General features: G+C 42.4%; 1 protein-coding gene across 1 annotated transcript in view; it reads left to right on the top strand.

The window, feature by feature from the left end:
• terb1 (telomere repeat binding bouquet formation protein 1) overlaps positions 1-21,379 on the top strand; it is a 211,330-nt gene that overhangs the window by 163,897 nt on the left and 26,054 nt on the right. The window contains exon 22 of the mRNA XM_072547806.1: positions 13,423-13,521. Within this exon, the coding sequence (XP_072403907.1) occupies positions 13,423-13,521 (99 nt within the window). The remainder of the gene's footprint in view (positions 1-13,422; positions 13,522-21,379) is intronic.

The following is a 21,379-nucleotide window of genomic DNA, read 5'->3' on the forward strand; positions in this document are numbered from 1 at the left end:
AGAAAACCCCCCGGCCTATTGGGTTGGTGGAAGATTGTTTTGAAGCATATTCCCCTGGATTTTCTCACAAATATGGTACACCACAAAACTGAGAATTTTTACAAGACATGGCAACCCTTTTTGAAATACCTGGACACAGATTTATCTGCCACACTAACTAGGGCTTTTATATAGCCATAACGATTATGTTTCATGAGTCCAATATCCAGGGAGGAGGAACTGTGAATGTATGAGTGTTTTGTTTGGCTGGGCTGAGTTATTATTATTTATTTGTTTGTTGTTAGGTATTTATTTAGTTAGTTAAATAGCTAGTTTAGGTTTTTTTAAAATTTAATACATCTCTATATCTGTTTATACATTCGTATAGGAGGGTGGGTTGGGGATTCTTTTTATTATTTGGGTTTGGCTTTGTACTATTTCTGAAGTTTTGAATTGCATTGTTTTGTATTTGTTGTAATATTTAAAAATATATTTTTTCTTAATAAAAATATGTTATAAAAAATATTGAATTGAATTGAATTGAATTGATCTAGCGGATGATACAAAAATTAAAGTTGATGGAAAAGCTCTGCAGGTCTGGCAGCATCTGTGAAGAGAATTCAAAGTTAATGTTTCGGGTCCAATGACTTTTCCTCATCACTGATGGTAGCTAGGAAAATGTCGGTTTGTATGTAGAAAATAGGTTGGGGGGAATATCGTAGCAAGTAAACGACAGGTAGGGATAGAATGCAAATAGAGAGAAGAACAGTTGGACAGACAAAGGAGTTGATAATGATTTGGTTGGGAGGGTGAATAGATGTTAATGGAGGCTGTTAGTGGCTAACAAAAGGTAGTGTGTAATAGCAGGCTATGTGATATCAAGGCCTAGTGTGTGTGGTATGGGGCTTGGACATAGGGAAGTTCAGGCCCTAAAATTATTGAACTCCATATTGAGTCCAGAGAGCTGCAAGGTCCCCGAGTGAAAAATGAGGTATTGTTCTTCCAAATTACGCTGAGCTTTTCCCTGGAGCACTGTAGCAAGCCTAAGATAGAGATATTGAATTGAATTGAATTTATTGTCACGTGTACCGAGGCACAGTGAAAAGCTTTGTCTTGCGAGCAATACAGGCAGATCACAGAGTTAAGTAGCATAGATAGTAAATAATAGGTCTATTAAGTTTAAAGCATGTAGAACAATTGTAGGAAATAGGAAACTTAGATCTGCACGCAGGAGCTTGCAAGGAATCGACCATATCCAGCGCCATGGCCAGGGCAGGTGTGTTAAAGTGGCAGGCAACTGGGAACTCAGGGTCGTTTTGTGAGCAGAATGTAAGCTGGTCACCCAGTCTATGCTTCAATTCCCCAAGTCTCGTTTCCCCAACTCTCAATCTTAGAGGATGGTAGCTGTTTCTTCACTTCCCTGAAAGCCATGGCTTAGCTATGCAACCATTTCCATGGCTAAACATCTTTTAATAGTTAATGCAAAGTTGCCAGGATGGAGGCCAGGTTATGTATGAACGTCCTGTAGCAATTCACTAGCCCAAAGAAAGATGTGGGAGCCAGGACACCTTTGATCGCCCTCACTTTATCTTCCATCAGGTGTAACCTGGTCTTATCAACTCTGTATCCCAAGTGGATCACTTGGGGTGCCAGTGACACATATTGTTCCCTTCTAAGGTATCTGCACCTGGGAGAAACATCTAAGGACTATGTCCAAGTTCTCGAAGTGCTCCTTTTTTATCGTCCCTGTTATTAGCACGCCATCTACATAAATGGTGACCTGGGGGCAGACTTTGGAACACGTTCCTCATGTTCAGCCCAAATGGTGGTCTGTTTTATTGGTACAAATTCTTATGTGTTTTAATTGTAGCATGCATCTGGGAGTTCTCATCTAACCACAACTGCAAGTCCGCCTGGTTCATGTCCACCTTGTGAAGGTCAGCCCCCTGTCAGCTTTGCATACAAACGATCTCTGTGAGGGATTGGGTGTTAACCAGCTGCAGAAAGCAGTTTACCGTTTGTTTAAAATCCCCACAAGGTGAATCGACCCATCAGACTTCACAATTGGTATGACTGGTGCTGCCCATTCCACACTCTAGACTGGTTTGTTTTCCAGCCTCCTGGTTTTTAGATTGGATTAGATGACTTACAGTGTGGAAACAGGCCCTTCGGCCCAACAAGTCCCCACCGCCCCGCTGAAGCGCAACCCATCCAGACCCATTCCTCTACATTTACCCCTTCACCTAACACTATGGGAAATTTAGCATGGCCAATTCATGCTAACCTGCACATTATGTTTGGACTGTGGGAGGAAACCGGAGCACCTGGAGGAAACCCACGCAGACACGGGGAGAATGTGCAAACTCCACACAGTCGCCTGAGGCGGGAATTGAACCCAGGTCTCTGGCGCTGTGAGACAGCAGTGCTAACCACTGTGTCACCATGCTGCCCACTACTTTTCTGCCTCTACTTTTGCCCATAATGCAAATGGCTCTGGGTGTGCCTGGCAGCATCATGGGATTGCTTCCTGGTCAACAGGCAAGGTGGCCTTTGCTCCTGTGATAGTCCCTAGAGCTTCCTGAAAAACTTCTGAGGATTTAATTAGGACTTCACACAGGCAGCCATTTTCTAATTGAAAAATGTTGAGCCAATCAAGGTGAATCTTTCACAACTAATTTCATCCCACCAAGCTTGGGCCTGGGCCTTTTACTACAATCAGTGGTAACTAAACCAGCTGCTTCTGATAAGTGATCGGAACCAAAGTTATACCCTTAGTCTCTAAAGGTTCCCCAAGACAGGTTCTCAGTGTAGCTGAAGTTTTCCACAAACCTAACGGTTGGAGTCCAGAGTGAATTTTGTTACAGGCTGGTTCTGCAATTGCTGAAATGATCACGCTAGCATTGAACTCCATTTGAACTGGGTGATCACTTAACCAGATGTTAATTTGATTGGTTCTGATTTGGATGTTGCTGAGCAAGTTAACTGTTCTAAACTAGATGTAGGTGGACATTCCAGGGGTGCACTGTCCTGGATACTGGCCTATGAGTTCTCTCAGGTCTCGTAGAATTCTTTTGCTGTCTTGATTCTGCATACCAGCAACAACTTCATGGCTTGCTGGCTCAGATCCTGAAGAAAATTTTAACTGTTTGGCTGAGGCTTAGCTTTGTTTTAGTGTTTTGCAAAGGGCAGACCTAGTGGCCCTCTGTTCAATAACTGTCCTGAATGAGGCTGTGCATTTGCCTGCACTCAAATGGTGATCCACAAGCTCAGTCGAACTTCTCCTTCCATCAGAATACCCTGCAACTCATATGTTCCACTTGCTGCATTTTCCATCGATAAAACCAGTTGTACTGCCTGTTTGAAGTACAGTTGGGCTTCAACTAGTAGATGCTTTTGCATAGTTGCATCATTAATCGCACACAGCAAACGGTCTCTCAGCATCTTATTAAGAATTAAGCCAAAGTTATATTCCTCTGCCAGTCATCTTAACCTTGTCAAAAATCCAGATACAGATTCCCCTTGTTCTCGAATTCCCAAGTAAAACTGATAGTGTCTCAGAATTAGAGGAGGCTTGACATCGTAGTATTCTTCAAATCTGTCAGTTCTTGAAAAGTTTTAGTATCAGGTGTCTCAGGGAAATTTAGGCCCCTAATAACTGTAAAAGCTTCCAGTCCACAAGCTGTCAGGAAAATTACTCATTTTGTTTTATCTGCCCCCAATGTCATTTGTGCAGAAAAAATAATTCATAAAAAACATACTGGGCCCAGTCTTTGACAGCAAAGTTGAACAAATCATGCTTCCAAAATAATGGCATGATGCAAGCAATCCTCACCCAACTTAAAGACAACTATTGCAAGCAAGTTTTATACTTGTTGCCAATGAAATCACTCCACAGAGGCCAGTATCCCATCACCAATACACTCTTTATTTACAAATGGAAACTTCTTGATATTGATCCGGCTCCCTCAGAGCCAGCTGTCAGGATGCCAGGAATTCTAAAGGAACAAGGCAATGGAGTACAAGAGGAATGGCAAGGCACAAGGACATTGAGAGGAACAGAAGGACCTGGTCCACAGATCCCTAAAGTGGCAGGACAGGTTAATGGGGTAGTTAAGAAGGCATACAGGACACTTGCCTTTATCAGTCATGAAGTCAGTTATAAGATCAGGGGTTATGTTGTTGTTGTATCGAACTTTGATTAGGCCATTGTTAGAGTACTGTGTGCAGTTCTGGTCACCACTCTATAGGAAGGATGTAATTGCACTGGAGAGGTTGCAAAGAAGATCACCAGGATGTTGCCTGGGATGGAGCATTTTAGCTACACAGAAGGGTTGGATAAGCTCAGATTTTATCTTTGGAGCAGAGAAGGTTGGGGAACTTGATAGGGGTATATACAATTACAAGGGCCATGGACAGGATGAGTACAAAGCAGCTAATACCCTGACTTGAAGGTTAAGGGTGAATAACAAAGGGTCTTAATTTTAGAGTGAATTTAGAGGGAGCTTTAGAGGGAATTTGAGGAAAATCCTTTTCACTCAGAGGGTGGTTGGATGTGGAATGCATTGCTTGGAAGGATAGTAGTGCCGGGAAACCCTGCAACCTTTAAAAGGTACTTAGGTACGCACTAAAAATGTGCACATTCAAAGCTATGGGCATAGTGCAGGAAAGCGGGACTAGTGTAGGTAGTAGTATACTTTTGGCAGTACAGACTTGATGGGTCGAAGGGCCTCTTCTGTATTGTATGATTCCAAACACTCATTCATGACAATATTTGTAGCAGTGACCACCACATACTCCTAGTAGAGACAAAGTTCTATCTTCATACCAAGGATATCCTCTATTTTGTTCTGTTAGAAGTCAAACAACACCAGGTTATAGTCCAACAGGTTTATTTGAAATCACAAGCTTTTGGATCATTGCCCCTTCTTCAGGTGAAGTGAGAGAGAAGCACACAGGTACAGAATTTACAGACAGAGAGATCAATGGGCAGAAAGATCAAAAGAGTGGAATGTCGATAAGCCAAGTTATAAGTCACTGCAGATGATCAAGAGTGTCAGACAGTGTGAATAAAGTGTCAACAGCTGAATAACAAGTGAAAGGACAACCTATAATCGATTAAGTGAGGCAGAGAGATAATTACAAAAAATTAAAAATAAGGTGGAGCTGGAGGCAAACCAAATGATTGGAATAACATAATAGTATAATAGTCGCATGCCGAGGGTCTAACCAAAGTAATCCAAAACTGTACAGGTTAATTAAGGTTGAGAGATCATAACAATTTATCGAGGTGAGGTGTCAAAACAGGACAGTAAGGAAGATTCTACAGATATGGAACAGTGTGATGAGGTCACATGTAGCATGACATGATCCCGAGATCACATTTGAGGCCATCTTCATGGTTACGGAACTTGGCTCCCAGTTTCTGCTCAGCAATTCTGTGTAATTGCATATCTCAAGGGCTGCCTTAGAGAATGGTCATCCAAAGATGAGAAGCTGAATGTCCTTGATCATCGAAATGTTCCACAGCTGGGAAAGAACATTCCTGTCTAACGATTTTTGCATGGCGTCCAATCATCAGTTGTTGTAGTGTCTGCATGGTCTCGCCAATATACCATGCCTCAGGGCAACCTTGCCTGCAGTGTATGAGATAGGCACATTGGCCAAGTCACATGAATACCTGCCATGTACGTGGTGGGTGGTGTTCCCATGTATGATAGTAGTATCCATGTTGATGATCTGACATGTCTTGTAGTGGTTGCTGTGGTGGGTTATGATTGATGCTGTCCTGAAGACTGAGTAGTTTGCTGTGAACAATGATCTGTTTAAGGTGTGGTGCAAAATTTTTGAACATCTTTCTCTGCAATTCCACCCAATTTCAGGAGGGATTACAGAAATCTAACTCAAATGACTATTTGTCAGATCATTGCAAATGTTTGATTATCTCCACATTATTTTGTTGCTGAATATTAGTCCTTTGAAAAATTTGCAGATAGACTATGTTCTTTTGACTTTCAGAAGATAGTATAGGTGCTCAGGAGTTTTTCAATATTTCCCACAGAGAAAGTAGAAAAAGAGAAATCGTAGGGCTGGTGTAATGGTGCAGATCTTTGGAATGATAAATCAGAGATGATATTGGTATAATCCAAGCAATATAGGTATAATAATTGCCAACCATTTTGTGATTATTCTCATCTCTCAGTTGATACATCACAAATTTATGATTATTAGTCTTATTGTTTTTGAAATGCCACTAATATAAAATTTAATAATGTTAACACCTCCTCGGGAACTATGAATAATTCTGAGTTTCTCAGGTTCAGTGCTTGGACATGGATTTATGATCACAAAAAGGTCATAAGAATAGGCAATAATGGAGTAGTCACAATTCTTAAGTGAGCATGAAGTTGGAAAGAGCTGTGTAACAATTAAAATGTTAAAAAGTGTACTTTCAGATTTCATTTTTCTGGGCTTGGAAGAATATTTCCATTATTTTTCCAGCAGTGAAAACTTTATTAATAACTGGTCTTCTTTATGCTATTGCATGTGATGAGTCAAGATCAAATGCACTTTCCAAATTAACTATATTTAAGAGGCCAGAGATGAACAGCAATGGAAGATGAGAGGAGGCAGGAAGGAGTGGAAGAGAAAAAATACGGGAAGGGTATTACATGCAGGATAAGAGAAAAGGGTAATGGGGCAGGAGAGAGACAGGCATTGTGGTTGGGTAAATCAGTTGAGGGAATGTTAGGAAGCGAATTTGGCTCTAAAGGAAGGATGTAACTGTTGAGAGGAAGGGGAAGAATGCGAGATTAGATTTGGAGAACATGGTGAATTTGCACAAGAAAGTGACAATAGGAAGTTTCTTCATCACATTGGGGTGGGTGATGAGGAGGAGAGGCAATGATTTGCAAGAGTTGAAAAGTGTGGTGCTGGAAAAGCGCAGCAGGCCAGGCAGCATCCGAGGAGCAGGAGAATCGACGTTTCGGGCATAAGCCCTTCTTCAGGAATGAGGCTGGTGTGCCAAGCGGGCTGAGATAAAAGGTAGGGGGGGGATTTGGGAGAGGGGCACTAGGAATACGATAGGTGGAAGGAGGTGAGGGTGATAGGCCAGAGAGGAGGTGGGGGCAGAGAGGTCGGGAAGAAGATTGTAGGTCAAGAGGGCGGTGCTGAATTTGGGGGTTGGGACTGAGATAAGTGGGGGGAGGGGAAATGAGGAAGTTGGAGAAATCTACATTCATCCCACGTGGTTGGAGGGTTCCTAGGTGAAAGATGAGGCGCTCTTCCTCCAGGCGTCGTGTGGCCAGGGTCTGGCAATGATTAGCAAGATCCAAGCAGAGATTTTCCAAAGAGGATTGTTCTACAATAGACTATGGACTCAATAGAAGAAGAGATAAAGAGACTTCGGTCTTTCTCATTTCAGAAAGGTGCCAGTTTTAGGTTTATGTCTTAGCAGACAGAGGGTTCTAGTGTCAGGATATTTTCTGAGGTTCAGAGAAAGATGGGTGTCTAGGCTCCTTCAACTTTGGGATCTTGTTTTGCTTTAATTGGTTGCTGCTGTGTAAATTCAACATTGTGAATTCAAAATTTCTGCCAACAAAGTGCTGCAATAGAACAATTTGGGAATGTCTAATGGATTAGCATGGTAGTGTAAGATATGATACATTTCTCACTCAGGCTTACGCAATGTTTTGGGCCCAGATTCAGGATATCTGTTGGTGTAATGTAATGTAGAGGTAAGGCAGGAGAAAACCATGCTCAAACTCTTGAACATTCTTAATCCAATTTTGTCATTGTGTCCATATTTGTATGTATTTCTTTCAACCATTCTAAAGCCTGCAACTTAACAGAATAAACAGTGATTCAGGTTGGAACCTTGGTAGGTTTTATTTGTTTAATTTATCAGCGTATGTTAGATGACAGAAGTAGGTAATTCAGACTGAATTTTGTGAGGGGAAAGCAGCTGAATTATTTGCTGTATTGTGTAGTTACCTGCAGGATTTTCTGCCTTGTTACAATTTCAATAATTAGTTTGAGAAAAGCTGTACCAGAAGCTTGGCTGCAGACTAGGAAAGTGACAAACAGGTAGACAAGCAGGAGGCTGGAAGATTGCAACAAGCCAGGCAGTCTGAGGAGGTGGAGAAGTCAACGTCTTAGGTATAATCCTTCTTCAGGACTGAAGTTGGATGTAAGGGAAGCTGCAGATAAAGGGGGTGGGGAGGCAGGGTGGTGAGGTGGGGATGGGTAAACACAGATAGAGGGTACGACCTGATTGGTCGATGGGAGAAATGAATAAGGTTGGTGGCGAGAAGGAAGGCTCAATTGGAGGAATGGAATGGAGAGGGAGGGGTTGGGAAGGGAGTCGGGGGATATGAAAGGAGGTTATTTGAAATTGAAGAACTCAGTATTGAGTCCTCCAGGCTGTAGGCTGCCCAGGCGGAAGATGAGGTGTTGTTCCTCTAATTTGCAGTCTGATTTGCTGTGGCAATGGAGGAGGCCAAGAATGGTCATGTCGGAAAGGGAATGGAAAGGGAAATTAAAATGAGTGGTGACTGGAAAGTCAGGTTGGCCCCTGTGGGCTCGGCTGAGATGCTCGGTGAAACGTCCCCTTAGTTTATTTTTAAGCCAAAATCATGACAAGGAGCTGAAGGGAATAAAATCATGAGGTTTTAAAGAAAATTGGAAGACTGTTTAGCCAAAAAGGACCTTCATGAAAGTTATACCTCAAGGAATAAATAATTGTAACACTCAGGAGGAATAAAGCAAATAATGAAGGGCTATGGCATTCTTTTGGGTTAATTCAAGGAAAATTGAATGAACCTTCAAGGAAGGAATCTCTCTGGAGAAAGAATCCACTAGCACTGTATTTGTAACATGAATCTTTATAAGCTGTAGCGTTACATCAGTGGTGCTTGCTTTAATGTAAAAAATGTTTACATAGAACATAGAACATAGAACAATATAGCATAGAACAGGCCCTTCAGCCCACGATGTTGTGCCAAACATTTGTCCTAGCTCAAGCACCCATTCACGTAGCTATCCAATTGCCGCTTAAAGGTCGCCAATGATTCTGACTCTGCCACTCCCCAGGCAGCGCATTCCATGCCCCCACCACTCTCTGGGTAAAGAACCTACCCCTGACATCCCCCCTATACCTTCCACCCTTCACCTTAAATTTATGTCCCCTTGTAACACTCTGTTGTACCCGGGGAAAAAGTTTCTGACTGTCTACTCTATCTATTCCTCTGATCATCTTATAAACCTCTATCAAGTCACCCCTCATCCTTCGCCGTTCCAATGAGAAAAGGCCTAGCACTCTCAACCTATCCTCGTACGACCTATTCTCCATTCCAGGCAACATCCTGGTAAATTTTCTCTGCACCCTCTCCAAAGCTTCCACATCTTTCGTAAAGTGAGGCGACCAGAACTGCACACAGTACTCCAAATGTGGCCTAACTAAGGTCCTGTACAGCTGCAACATCACTTCACGACTCTTGAATTCAATCCCTCTGCTAATGAACGATAATTCACCATAGGCCTTCTTACAAGCTCTATCCACCTGAGTGGCAACCTTCAAAGATCTATGGACATAGACCCCAAGATCCCTCTGCTCCTCCACCTTACTAAGAACCCTACCGTTAACCCTGTATTCCGCATTCTTATTTGTCCTTCCAAAATGGACAACCTCACACTTGGCAGGGTTGAACTCCATCTGCCACTCCTCAGCCCAGCTCTGCATCATATCTAAGTCCCTTTGCAGCTGACAACAGCCCTCCTCACTATCCATAACTCCACCAATCTTCGTATCATCTGCAAATTTACTGACCAACCCTTCGATCCCTCATCCAAGTCATTAATAAAAATTACAAACAGCAGAGGACCCAGAACTGATCCCTGCGGAACTCCACTTGTAACTGGGCTCCAGGCTGTATATTTACCATCTACCACCACTCTCTGACTTCGACCGGTTAGCCAGTTTTCTATCCAACTGGCCAAATTTCCCCCTATCCCATGCCTCCTGACTTTCCGCATAAGCCTACCATGGGGAACCTTATCAAATGCCTTACTAAAATCCAAGTGCACTACATCCACTGCTCTACCCTCATCCATATGCTTGGTCACCTCCTCAAAGAATTCAATAAGACTTGTAAGGCAAGACCTACCCTTCACAAATCCATGCTGGCTGTCCCTAATCAAGCAGTGTCTTTCCAGATACTTATAAATCCTATCCCTCAGTACCCTTTCCATTACTTTGCCTACCACCGAAGTAAGACTAACTGGCCTGTAATTCCCAGGGTTATCCCTGTTCCCTTTTTTGAACAGGGGCACAACATTCGCCACTCTCCAGTCCTCTGGTACCACCCCTGTTGACAGTGAAGCCGAAAAGATCATTGCCAACGGTTCTGCAATTTCCTCTCTTGCTTCCAACATAATCCTAGGATATATCCCAACAGGCCCGAGGGACTTGTCTATCCTCAAGTTGTTCAAAAGTGTCCAACACATCTTCCTTCCTAACAAGTATCTCTTCTAGCTTACCAGTCCGTTTCACACTCTCCTCTTCAATGATACGGTCCCTCTCATTTGTAAATACTGAAGAAAAGTACTCATTCAAGACCTCTCCTATCTCTTCCGACTCAATACACAGTCTCCCACTACTATCCTTGATTGGACCTACCCTCGTTCTCGTCATTCTCATGTATCTCACATACGCATAAAATGCCTTGGGGTTATCCTGGATCCTATCCGCCAAAGATTTTTCGTGCCCTCTCTTAGCTCTCCTAATCCCTTTCTTCAACCCCCTTCTGGCTATCCTGTATCCCTCCAATGCTCTGTCTGAACCTTGTTGCCTCAACCTTATGTAAGCCTCCTTCTTCTTCTTTACAAGACATTCAACCTCCCTCGTCAACCAAGGTTTCCTCACACGACCATCTCTTTCCTGCCTGACAGGTACATACATATCAAGGACACGTTGTATCTGTTCCTTGAAAAAGTTCCACATTTCCACGACATCCTTCCCTGACAGCCTATGCTCCCAACTTATGCTCCTGAGATCCTGTCTTACAGCATCGTATTTACCCTTCCTCCAGTTGTAAAAGCTACCCTGTTGCACGCACCTATCTCTCTCCATAACCAAGGTGAAAGTCACAGAATTGTGGTCACCATCACCAAAATGTTCACCCACTAACAAGCCCATCACTTGTCCCGGTTCGTTACCAAGTACCAAATCCAATATGGCCTCCCCTCTGGTTGGACAATCTACATACTGAGTTAGAAAAGCTTCCTGGACGCACTGCACAAACACCACCACATCCAATCTACTTGATCTAAAGAGCTTCCGATCAATATTTGGGAAATTGAAATCGCCCATGACTACTACCCTGTGGCTTCTGCTCCTTTCCAAAATCTGTTTCCCAATCTGTTTCTCCACATCTCTGCTGCTATTGGGGGGCCTATAGTAAACACCCAACAAGGTGACTGCTCCTTTCCTATTTCTCACTTCAGCCCATACTACCTCCAAAGGCAGATCCCCCTTGAACTGCCTTTCTGCAGCCGTTATACCATTTCTAATTAGCAACGCCACCCCACCCTCCTTTTTTACCACCCTCCTTAATCTTACTGAAATATCTGTAACCAGGAACCTCCAACCACCATTCCTGTCCCTCTTCTATCCACGTTTCCGTGATCGCCACAACATCGTAGTCCCAGGTACCGATCCACGCCTTAAGTTCACCCACCTTATTTCTGATACTTCTTGCTTTGAAGTATACACACTTGAACCCATCTCTGTGTCCGCAAGTATTCCCTGTCAGTGCTACCTTCTCCACAGCCTCCCTACATTCTTGGACATCCTGACAAACAGCTAACCTACTTGTTGGACTACAAGTCCAGATCCCATCCTCCTGCCAAATTAGTTTAAATCCCCCCGAAGAGTGCTAGTAAACCTACCTCCCAGGATATTGGTGCCCTTCTGGTTCAGGTGCAACTTGTCCAGCTTGTACAGGTTCCACCTTCCCCAGAATGCAGTCCAATTGTCCAAATACCTGAAGCCCTCCCTCCTACACCATCCTTGCAGCCACGTGTTCAACTGCACTCTCTCCCTATTCCTTGCCCCACTGACGCGCGGCACCGGCAACAACCCAGAGATGACGACTCTGTCCGTCCTAGCTTTTAGCTTCCAGCCTAACTCCCTGAGCTCCTGAATGACCTCCCCACCCCTCTTCCTACCTATGTCGTTGGTTCCAACGTGCACCACAACTTATGGCTGCACACCCTCCCCCTTAAGGATTCTGAAGACACGGTCCAAGAAGTCTCGGACCCTGGCACCCGGGAGGCAACAAACCATCCGACAGTCTCGCCCATGTCCACAGAACCACCCTCCGTCCCTCTAACTATAGAGTCTCCTATAACTGGCGCTCTCCTCCTCTCCCCCTTTCCCTTCTGAGCCTCAGAGCCGGACCTCGTGTCAGAGACCCGGTCACTGCAGCTTACCCCTGCTGGGCCTTCCCCCACCAACAGTATCCAAAGCGGTATACTTGTTGTTGAGGGGAACGACCACAGGGGATCCCTGCACTGCCTGCTTCCTCCCCTTCCCGCGTCTAACTGTTACCCAGCTAGCTCTGTTCTCTGGTGTAACTATGTCCCTGTAGCTTCTATCTATCACCCTCTCAGCCTCTCAAATAATACTCAGTTCATCCAACTCCAGTTCCAGTTCCCTAACGCGTTCCGTGAGGAGCAGGAGCTGACTGCATTTCCTGCAGATGAAGTCAACAGGAGCATCGGTGGTCACCCCTACCTCAAACATCCTGCAGGAGGAACATTCCACTGCCTGCGCTGCCATTACTCTAACTTAGTCTCCAAAACAAGAACACTGAGTAGCTTACCTGTGGACTTTAAAGTTAGGTAGAGGAGGAGGATAGGAGGGAGGCCCTACTTTGTAGGGCCTGGGGTCCAGAACACACCCACTCAAATATCAATCACTTACCTTCCCAGGCAGCTCTGCGCTCCAACTTGACTTCCGCCCAGCTCGCGCCGCTCTCTGCTGTGAAAAGCTACGTTTCCAAGAAAATGCAATAAGTGTTAATAGCAGGTTGTTTCTTTTCAGAAAAGTTCACCATTCGGAATAGTGATAATTGTGTTATGGAATCAGTAATCCACAGGCCTGAACTAATGTAGAGAATATGAGCTGAAATTCCTCCATAGCATTTTGAGAAGTTGAAGCTCAGTTTAAAAAATAGCAAAAAGAAAATTTTGGATGTTTGTAAAACAAAAACCTTTTAGGAAAAGAAACCTGCCATCTTCACCCAGTCTGAGTTTATATGTGATTCCAGTCCCAACCTAGTGTGATTGACCCAACAAACTGAACTGTTATAAGAGCATTTTCTTGATATCTCTTTGCAACATCCAACTTGCTGCACAATTGCTAATATTTTAAAAAATTGTTTGCAGGATTTCTTTTGACACCAATGAAGAAATCTACATCCGGTGCGCCTGCTGTCTGCCTGCGAAGAGACAATACACAACAATTTAGACCAAGTATGGGACAAGGTTGTGTAGACAATGAGAGAAATTAGTAAACAACTCGAATCTGTAAAGCTATGTTTGCTTCTGATACTTTTCTTAAACAAATTGTGATAAGCTATATTTTATTACGTTAGCCTAATATCTTGAATGACATCTTGAATGCTCAGTTCTGGTGCAATCTTGTTCACTGGGGTTGAGTTTTAAGAAATCATATGGATTCCTTAAGATTTCATGTTATATATGTTCCTAAATGAAAACTGCACAAATGTGATAAAAAGTTTACAATTGTTCCTGTTCTGTTGGATTTTGTTAATTGTTTTGTAATTTTAATAATTATTAAAGATAGGAATTTTAAGTAATGTGTGACTTACTATAGGTAATCAATAACAAAATAGAGATTAGAGAGTTGAGTGGCAGTTACCATCAAAGTAGCCAGTACCAACATTTGCAGAGTCTGGACGTTCATCACAAAAAAGATGGAATGCAAATATCTGAGCCACCATGGAGAGACGTAGCATAGTGGAGCCCAGACTGCTCTGGGAACATGGGTTCAAATTCCACCATGGCAAATGGTGAAATTTGAATTCAGTAAAATCAGGAATTAAAAGATGATCTAATCGTGTAACCATTGTCAATTGTCATAAAAATCTATTTGGTTCACTAATGTCACCCATGTCCTTTGTGGAAGGAAATCTGATGCCTTCCCTCGTACTTGGTGTCTGTGACTCCAGAGCCAGAGAAATTTGTTTGACCCTGACTTGGCCTCTGCACTGGCCTGACAAGCAACAAAACCACTACGAGATCTAAAGCAAAGAATGAAACCAGATAAACAACCCAGCATTGACCAAGGCACCAGAAATTATAACAGCAAACCCAGCCATGTCAGCCCTGCACAGTCTTCCTTACTAACATCTGGGGGAGCTTGTGCCAAAATTGAAAAAGCTGTCCCACGGACTAATCAAACAAATACTTCACATAGTCATACTTTACAATATTCCAGACAATACCTTTAATATCCCAAGGATATCCAGTCCACTGATAGAACAGTCCTACCAGAGGGAGCAGCACGGTGATATACAGTTGGGAGGGATTTGGCTTTGAGAGGCCTCAACCTTGCCCCTGGACGTCAGACGTCTCATGACATCTAGTCAAACATGGACAAGAAAACATCCTGCTCTTTATCACCTTCTGATACCCCTCCCTTCCAATGATAAATCAGTATTCCTCCATGTTGGGCTCCATTTGGAAGAGGCACTGAGGGTGGTAAGGGCCCAGAACTCTGGTTGGAGGACTTTGATGTCCATCATTACCAGTGGCACCACTACTGAAAAAAGTGGCTAAGTCCTAAAGGACATAACTGTTGGACTGGGCCTGAAGCAAGTGATGAGGGCACCAAAACGTACTTGACCTCATCCTCATCAGTCAATCTGCAGCAAATGTATCTGTCCATGACAGTTCTTACAATATTACTTCTTAAATTTTCAAGGTATCTCCCCTAGGATAATTATCCACATACTGCTCCATCATAACGTCATCCAATGAAATGCATCTCAATCTACTTTAATGCTGTTTACATCTACTTCGGCCTTTACAGGACCACTCTTGTTCCCTCTACTGCTTCTGTGCTGAGATGATGTGGAGGAGCCAGTGTTGGACTGGGATGGACAAAGTTAAAAATCACACAACACCAGGTTATAGTCTAACAGGTTTATTTAGAAGCACTAGCTTTCAGAGCGCTGCTCCTTCATCAGGTGGTTGTGGTGCATAAAACCATAAGATGCAGAATTTATAGCAAAAGTTTACAGTATCATGCAACTGAAATTATATATTGAGCAAACCTGGATTGTTGTTAAGTCTTTCACCTTTTAGAATGGGTTGCACGTTTTGATTCATTAATATGTAAATTATGTATTATGAATATAAATTATGTAAATTAATATGAAGTTCTGGGATTTACATATTAATGAACCAAAACCTGCAACCCATTCTAAAAGATGAAAGACTTAACAACAATCCAGGTTTGTTAAATGTATCATTTCAGTTGCAAGACACTGTAACCTTTTGCTATAAATTCTGTGTCTTTTGGTCTTATGCTCCACAACCACCTGATGAAGGAGCAGCGCTCTGAAAGCTAGTGCTTCCAAATAAACCTGTTGGACTACAACCTGGTGTTGTGTGATTTTTAACTTTGTGCTGAGAGATTGCTTTACTGACTTTCAATTCTCGATGAACTAAAGTTATCTTCATTAACATTTAGACTGGGTCTGCCATAGTGTTAAGGGTTTAGATGGAGAGGATTTTGTTAAGTGTGTACAAGAAAATTTTCTGATTCAGTATGTGGATGTACCTACTAGAGAAGGTGCAAAACTTGACCTACTCTTGGGTAATAAGACAGGGCAGGTGACTGAGGTGTCAGTTGGGGAACACTTTGGGGCCAGCGACCATAGTTCTATTAAATTTAAAATAGTGATAGAAAAGGATAGACGAGATCTAAAAGTTGAAGTTCTAAATTGGAGAAAGGCCAATTTTGACAGTATTAGACGAGAACTTTCAAAAGTTGATTGGGGGCAGATGTTTGCAGGTAAAGGGATGACTGGAAAATGGGAAGCCTTTAGAAATGAGGTAACAAGAATCCAGAGAAAGTGTATTCCTGTTAGGGTGAAAGGAAAGGGAATGCTGGATGACTAAAGAAATTGAGGGTTTGGTTAAGATAAAGAAGGAAGCATATGTAAGGTATAGATAGGCTAGATCGAGTGAATGCTTAGAAGAGTACAAAGGCAGTAGGAGTATACTTAAGAGGGAAATCAGGAGGACAAAAAGGGGACATGAGACAGCTTTGGCAAATAGAATTAAGGACAATCCAAAGGGTTTTTACAAATACATTAAGGCCAAAAGGGTAACTCGGGAGAGAATACGGCCCCTCAAAGATCAGCAAGGCGGCCTTTGTGTGGAGCCACAGAAAATGGGGGAGATAGTAAATGAGCATTTTTCATCAGTATTTACTGTGGAAAAGGATATGGAAGATATAGGATGTAGGGAAATAGCTGGTGACACCTTGAAAAATGTCCATATTACAGAGGAGGAAGTGCTGGGTATCTTGAAACACATAAAGGTGGATAAATCCCCAGGACCTGATCAGGTGTACCCTAGAACTCTGTGGGAAGCTAGAGAAGTGATTGCTGGGACTCTTGCTGAGATATTTGTATCATCAATAGTCACAGGTGAGGTGCCGGAAGACTGGAGGTTGGCTAACATGGTGCCACTATTTAAGAAAGGTGGTAAGGACAAGCCAGGGAACTATAGACCAGTGAACGTGACGTCAGTGGTGGGAAAGTGTTTGGAGGGAATCCTGAGTGACAGGATGTACATGTATTTGGAAAGGCGAGGACTGATTAGGGATAGTCAACGTGGCTTTGTGCGTGGGAAATCATGTCTCACAAATTTGATTGTGTTTTTTGAAGAAGTAACAAAGAGGAAAGAGGATTGCTGAGGGCAGAGCTGTAGATATGATCTATGTGGACTTCAGTAAGGCTTTTACAAGTTTCTCTATGGAAGACTGGTTAGCAAGGTTAGATCTCATGGAATACAGGGAGAACTAGCTATTTGGAAACAGAATTGACTCAAAGGTAGGAGACAAAGGGTGGTGGTGGAGAGTTGTTTTTCAGACTGGAAGCCTATGACCAGTAGAGTGCCACAAGGATTGGTGCTGGGTCCTCTACTTTTCGTCATTTATATAAATGATTTGGATGTGAGCATAAGAGGTATTGTTAGTAAGTTTGCAGATGACACAAAATTGGAGGTGTAGTGGACAGATTACAACAGGATCTTGATCAGATGGGCTAATGGTCTGAGAAGTGGTAGATGGAGTTTAATTCAGATAAATGCGAGGTGCTGCATTTTGGGAAAGCAAATCTTAGCAGGACTTATACACTTAATAGTAAGGTCCTACGGAGTGTTGTTGAACAAAGAGACCTTGGTGTGCAGGTTCATAGCTCCTTGAAAGTGGAGTTTCAGGTAGATAGGATAGTGAAGAAGGCGTTTGGTATGCTTTCCTTTATTGGTCAGAATATTGAGTAAAGGAGTTGGGAGGTCATGTTGCAACGATAGAGGACATTGATTAGGCCACTGTTAGAATATTGCGTGCAATTCTGGTCTCCTTCCTATTGGAAAGATGTTGTGAAACTTGAAAGGGTTCAGAAAAGATTTACAAGGATGTTGTCAGGGTTGGAGGATTTGATCTATAGGGAGAGGCTGAGCAGGCTGGGGCTGTTTTTCCTGGAACATTGGAGACTGAGAGGTGACTTTATAGAGGTTTACAAAATTATGAGAGGCATGAATAGGATAAATAGACAAAGCCTTTTCCCTGGGGTGGGGGAGTCCAGAACTAGAGGGCATAGGTTTAGGGTGAGAGGGGAAAGATATAAAAGAGACCTAAGGGACAACTTTTTCACACAGAGGGTGGTATGTGTATGGAATGAGCTGCCTGAGGAAGTGGTGGAGGCTGGTACAATTGCAACATTTAAAAGGCATTTGGATGGGTATATGAATAGGAAGGGTTTGGAGGGATATGGGCTGGGTGCTGGCAGGTGGGACTAGATTGTGTTGGGATATCTGGTTGGCATGGATGGTTTGGACTGAAGGGTCGTTTCCATATTGTACATCTCTTTGACCCTATGACTCTCAGACCAAGGCCACTGTCTTTGGCTCATGCAGCAAATACTTAATCCTTGATACCAATTCCAATCCTGTCCCAGCAAGTACTGCAAGTCACATTGATTTTTGTGCTCAGTCTCTTAATAGTCCCTTCATGGTGCATTACTCATTCCCTCAGTTCCACTATTGTCATCCTGGTCTTCAATGTTTTGTTCCCCAAGCTCTAGAACTCCATCCCTAAAGCTCCTGGAAACTACATCTTTGACCAGGCTTTTAGTCGCCCCTCCTAATATATTTCTTGACATCAATTTTCAGACATCTGATTACAGTTCTGTTAAGTACCTTGGGACATTTTTATACATTAAAAGCACTTTGTAAGTGCAAGTTGTTGTTATGTTCCTCTGAGGTTGTGCCACTCTAATTCTTTTGCTCATCTCTGGTTATGCACTAATGATCCGTTCATTTGAAGTTGAGTAGCTTTGGTTTAATCAGATTGACAGCACTCCAGACACTAATGCATTATTTAGCCCAATGTGAAATGGACTGTAATGAGCCTCTGAAATTTCAGTGAAGGAGTAGCAATTTGCCAGTGCTTTTCTTATCCAAAGCTTTGTTTAAATTAGTCATGTTTTTGCATTATTATTAATCTAACTGCAGTTTTATTGGTCTGATGGACCATTTATATTATTGGAGTGTTTTATTAGTTACATTCCTCCCCTGACCTTGGGGTGAAGGGAACAAACAGCACCACAGGCAAATGCAAATGGCTGTCAGTGCTTGCCATTTTAATCTTTATTTTCTCTTGAGGTCCTGGATTCTTAGTGGGATGTGTTTGCAACCCTTTTTTTAAAATTTAAATTAATTAATACCTTCTTACTCCAAGGTAATGAGACCAATTGTAGTGGTAGCTATAGTTCGGATTTTGAATCAGATTTCAACCTTCCAATCTGCATCAATTTGATTTACACCTGAAAGGATGCCTTTATTCACAGGATGCCTTATATGTGGATAAGGAAGTCGAGAAATATGATCAGAAGTTGCCAGAGGAAATGAAATAACATATTAATATGTAGCTGTGATCTGCCCATAGGCAGGATCATTTCTCATGCCTTGGGATCCTGCATTTTTCTCTTAGGTTCTTTGCAACAGCCTCACATTTTCAGTGTCAACAAGCAGGATGACTTGGAGAAAGGAAAATAGAGATGCTTTTCTATAAACCTTCTCAAGTTTGCTTAAAGGATGCATGAATTCTCTTCCTGAAGCAAATGATTGCTCGTTACTCAAAGTTTTAGCTCTTTCACCATCATCACTGGGTATTCACTTGTTTTGCCATTGACTCTTAACCCTGAGCACAGAATCCTCAGTTGAGCCTAGGGCGATTTTCAAATAGGCAGCCACAACTATAATTAGAGTCCTCAACTGTCCTTGTTACCCTAATATTTACAGTTAGAATTTAATTCATGGAATGTAAGGTTCTGCACACAGGCTTGGAAAGCAAGCAGTTCAACAAACTTTGCTGAAATAACTAAGATAGATATTGAAAAAGGCCAGTGCTTCTTTAATTCAGTGCTAACCATATCACTAGCTATATAACCTAATGAAGAACAGTGATCAACAAAGCCAGTAGAACGTTGAACTGTGTGGCCAAATAAGTAGAATATAAATCAGAGAAAGCAGCAAGCTAAAGGGTTTTCCCAAGGGATCAGGTACAAGTCTAAAGTTTATTCCTGATAAGTTCAGCTGACAGTCTAATAGAGATATTTAAAAACAGTTCAGGTTTTATTTTTCAGCTTAGTACAACCTAATGTTGAGAGAAAGAAAAGAAACTTGCTCCAGCTAAAATGTAGATGCAGAATAACATAAATAACCTAACCAAAGATATGGCAATTAGAAGTCTGGACTTTTGAATATTGAAGTTTATGAGCAACCAAAACTGCCTCAATTGAACACATCTGCAGCAGTTCGTTCCATCTCAAGTCACAGTCACCTAGCATTTTCTAGAATTCACCCATAGAATGTGGGCAATACTGACTGGGCTATTACACACCTCTAGTTGCCTTTGAATAGGTGGTGGTGGTGATCTACCCTGTTGAACCACTGCAGTCTGGGGTTCTGTAGCTGCTACCCAGTCAGTAACTGACAACTTGAGAAGCCTGCACCACCACAAAGGATATGACAACTGCCAGGTCAAAGTCCCAACCCTCCTTTCCAAACTCCAAGGATGGAGGGTCACTCATGTGAGGGTAGGATCACATGGGATGGAGGTCATCACAGGGAGTGGAGCCCTAGGTCACTGTAACAAGGATGTTGCCTTTTAGCAGCCCCTGCTTTATCTATGGTCCCTCAATCAGCTACAGATTAATGCAGGTTGAGGAGCTTTCCACCCACCAACTCACAACCTCTCTCCCTGCTTGACCAGTTGGATAGGTCTACTCTTGTTCCACCTGGAGCTGAAATGTGTGCAGTCGAAGTGGGAACAGACCCTTAAATCAATTAATGAGTTAAAAGATAGAGCTTCAGGCAATGTTGGGAATCTTGTGTGATACTATCCCGCCTAATTAAGTTCTGTTTTCATCTCTGGACCCAGAAAATTCCAGATAATGTAGGAAACATTGCAGTCAATTTACGTGTTAAAGAAAAGCAATGAAGTAATGAGCAGATGTTATATTTATAGTGTTATTGGTTGAGACGTACAGAATAAAATCCCAAGAAGAACTCTCCTGCTCTTCTTTAAATAATGACACAGAATTCTTTTAAGTGTAACAGAGTCACAGATAGTTGCCTTGGTTTATTGTCTTATCAAAAGATGAAACCTCTAATGATGATGACATGAATTCCTGACATACACACCCAGCAGGTGTAGCTCTGTAAACTCCTAAGATTACCCGTTCTGTTGTTCTGATTGTTCATGTTCATTTAGAGACAGTTTGTCTGCATTGTGTTATATTTTATTGATTGAGCCAGTGGGGGGGGAGGGGAAGGAACAACTGCAAGGGCTGCCTGTCAAGATGAGGTTATCTCTTAAATGAATGTTGAAAACAATTATTTTGAATTCACACATACTTTGGCCTTAAATGTGCTATGCATAATATTCTTTACAAGTAAGAATCAAAGGAAATATCTGCAAAAGTGTGACAATAAGTCTACGTAATTGTATTGTCATACCATAGAGCAGGGTATTTTAGTAAGCAGAACAACTTGTCTGTTAAAATGTAACCCTGGAGAATTG

Source organism: Chiloscyllium punctatum, chromosome 26 (genome assembly GCF_047496795.1).
Source record: "Chiloscyllium punctatum isolate Juve2018m chromosome 26, sChiPun1.3, whole genome shotgun sequence".
NCBI classification, from domain to species: Eukaryota; Metazoa; Chordata; class Chondrichthyes; order Orectolobiformes; family Hemiscylliidae; genus Chiloscyllium; species Chiloscyllium punctatum.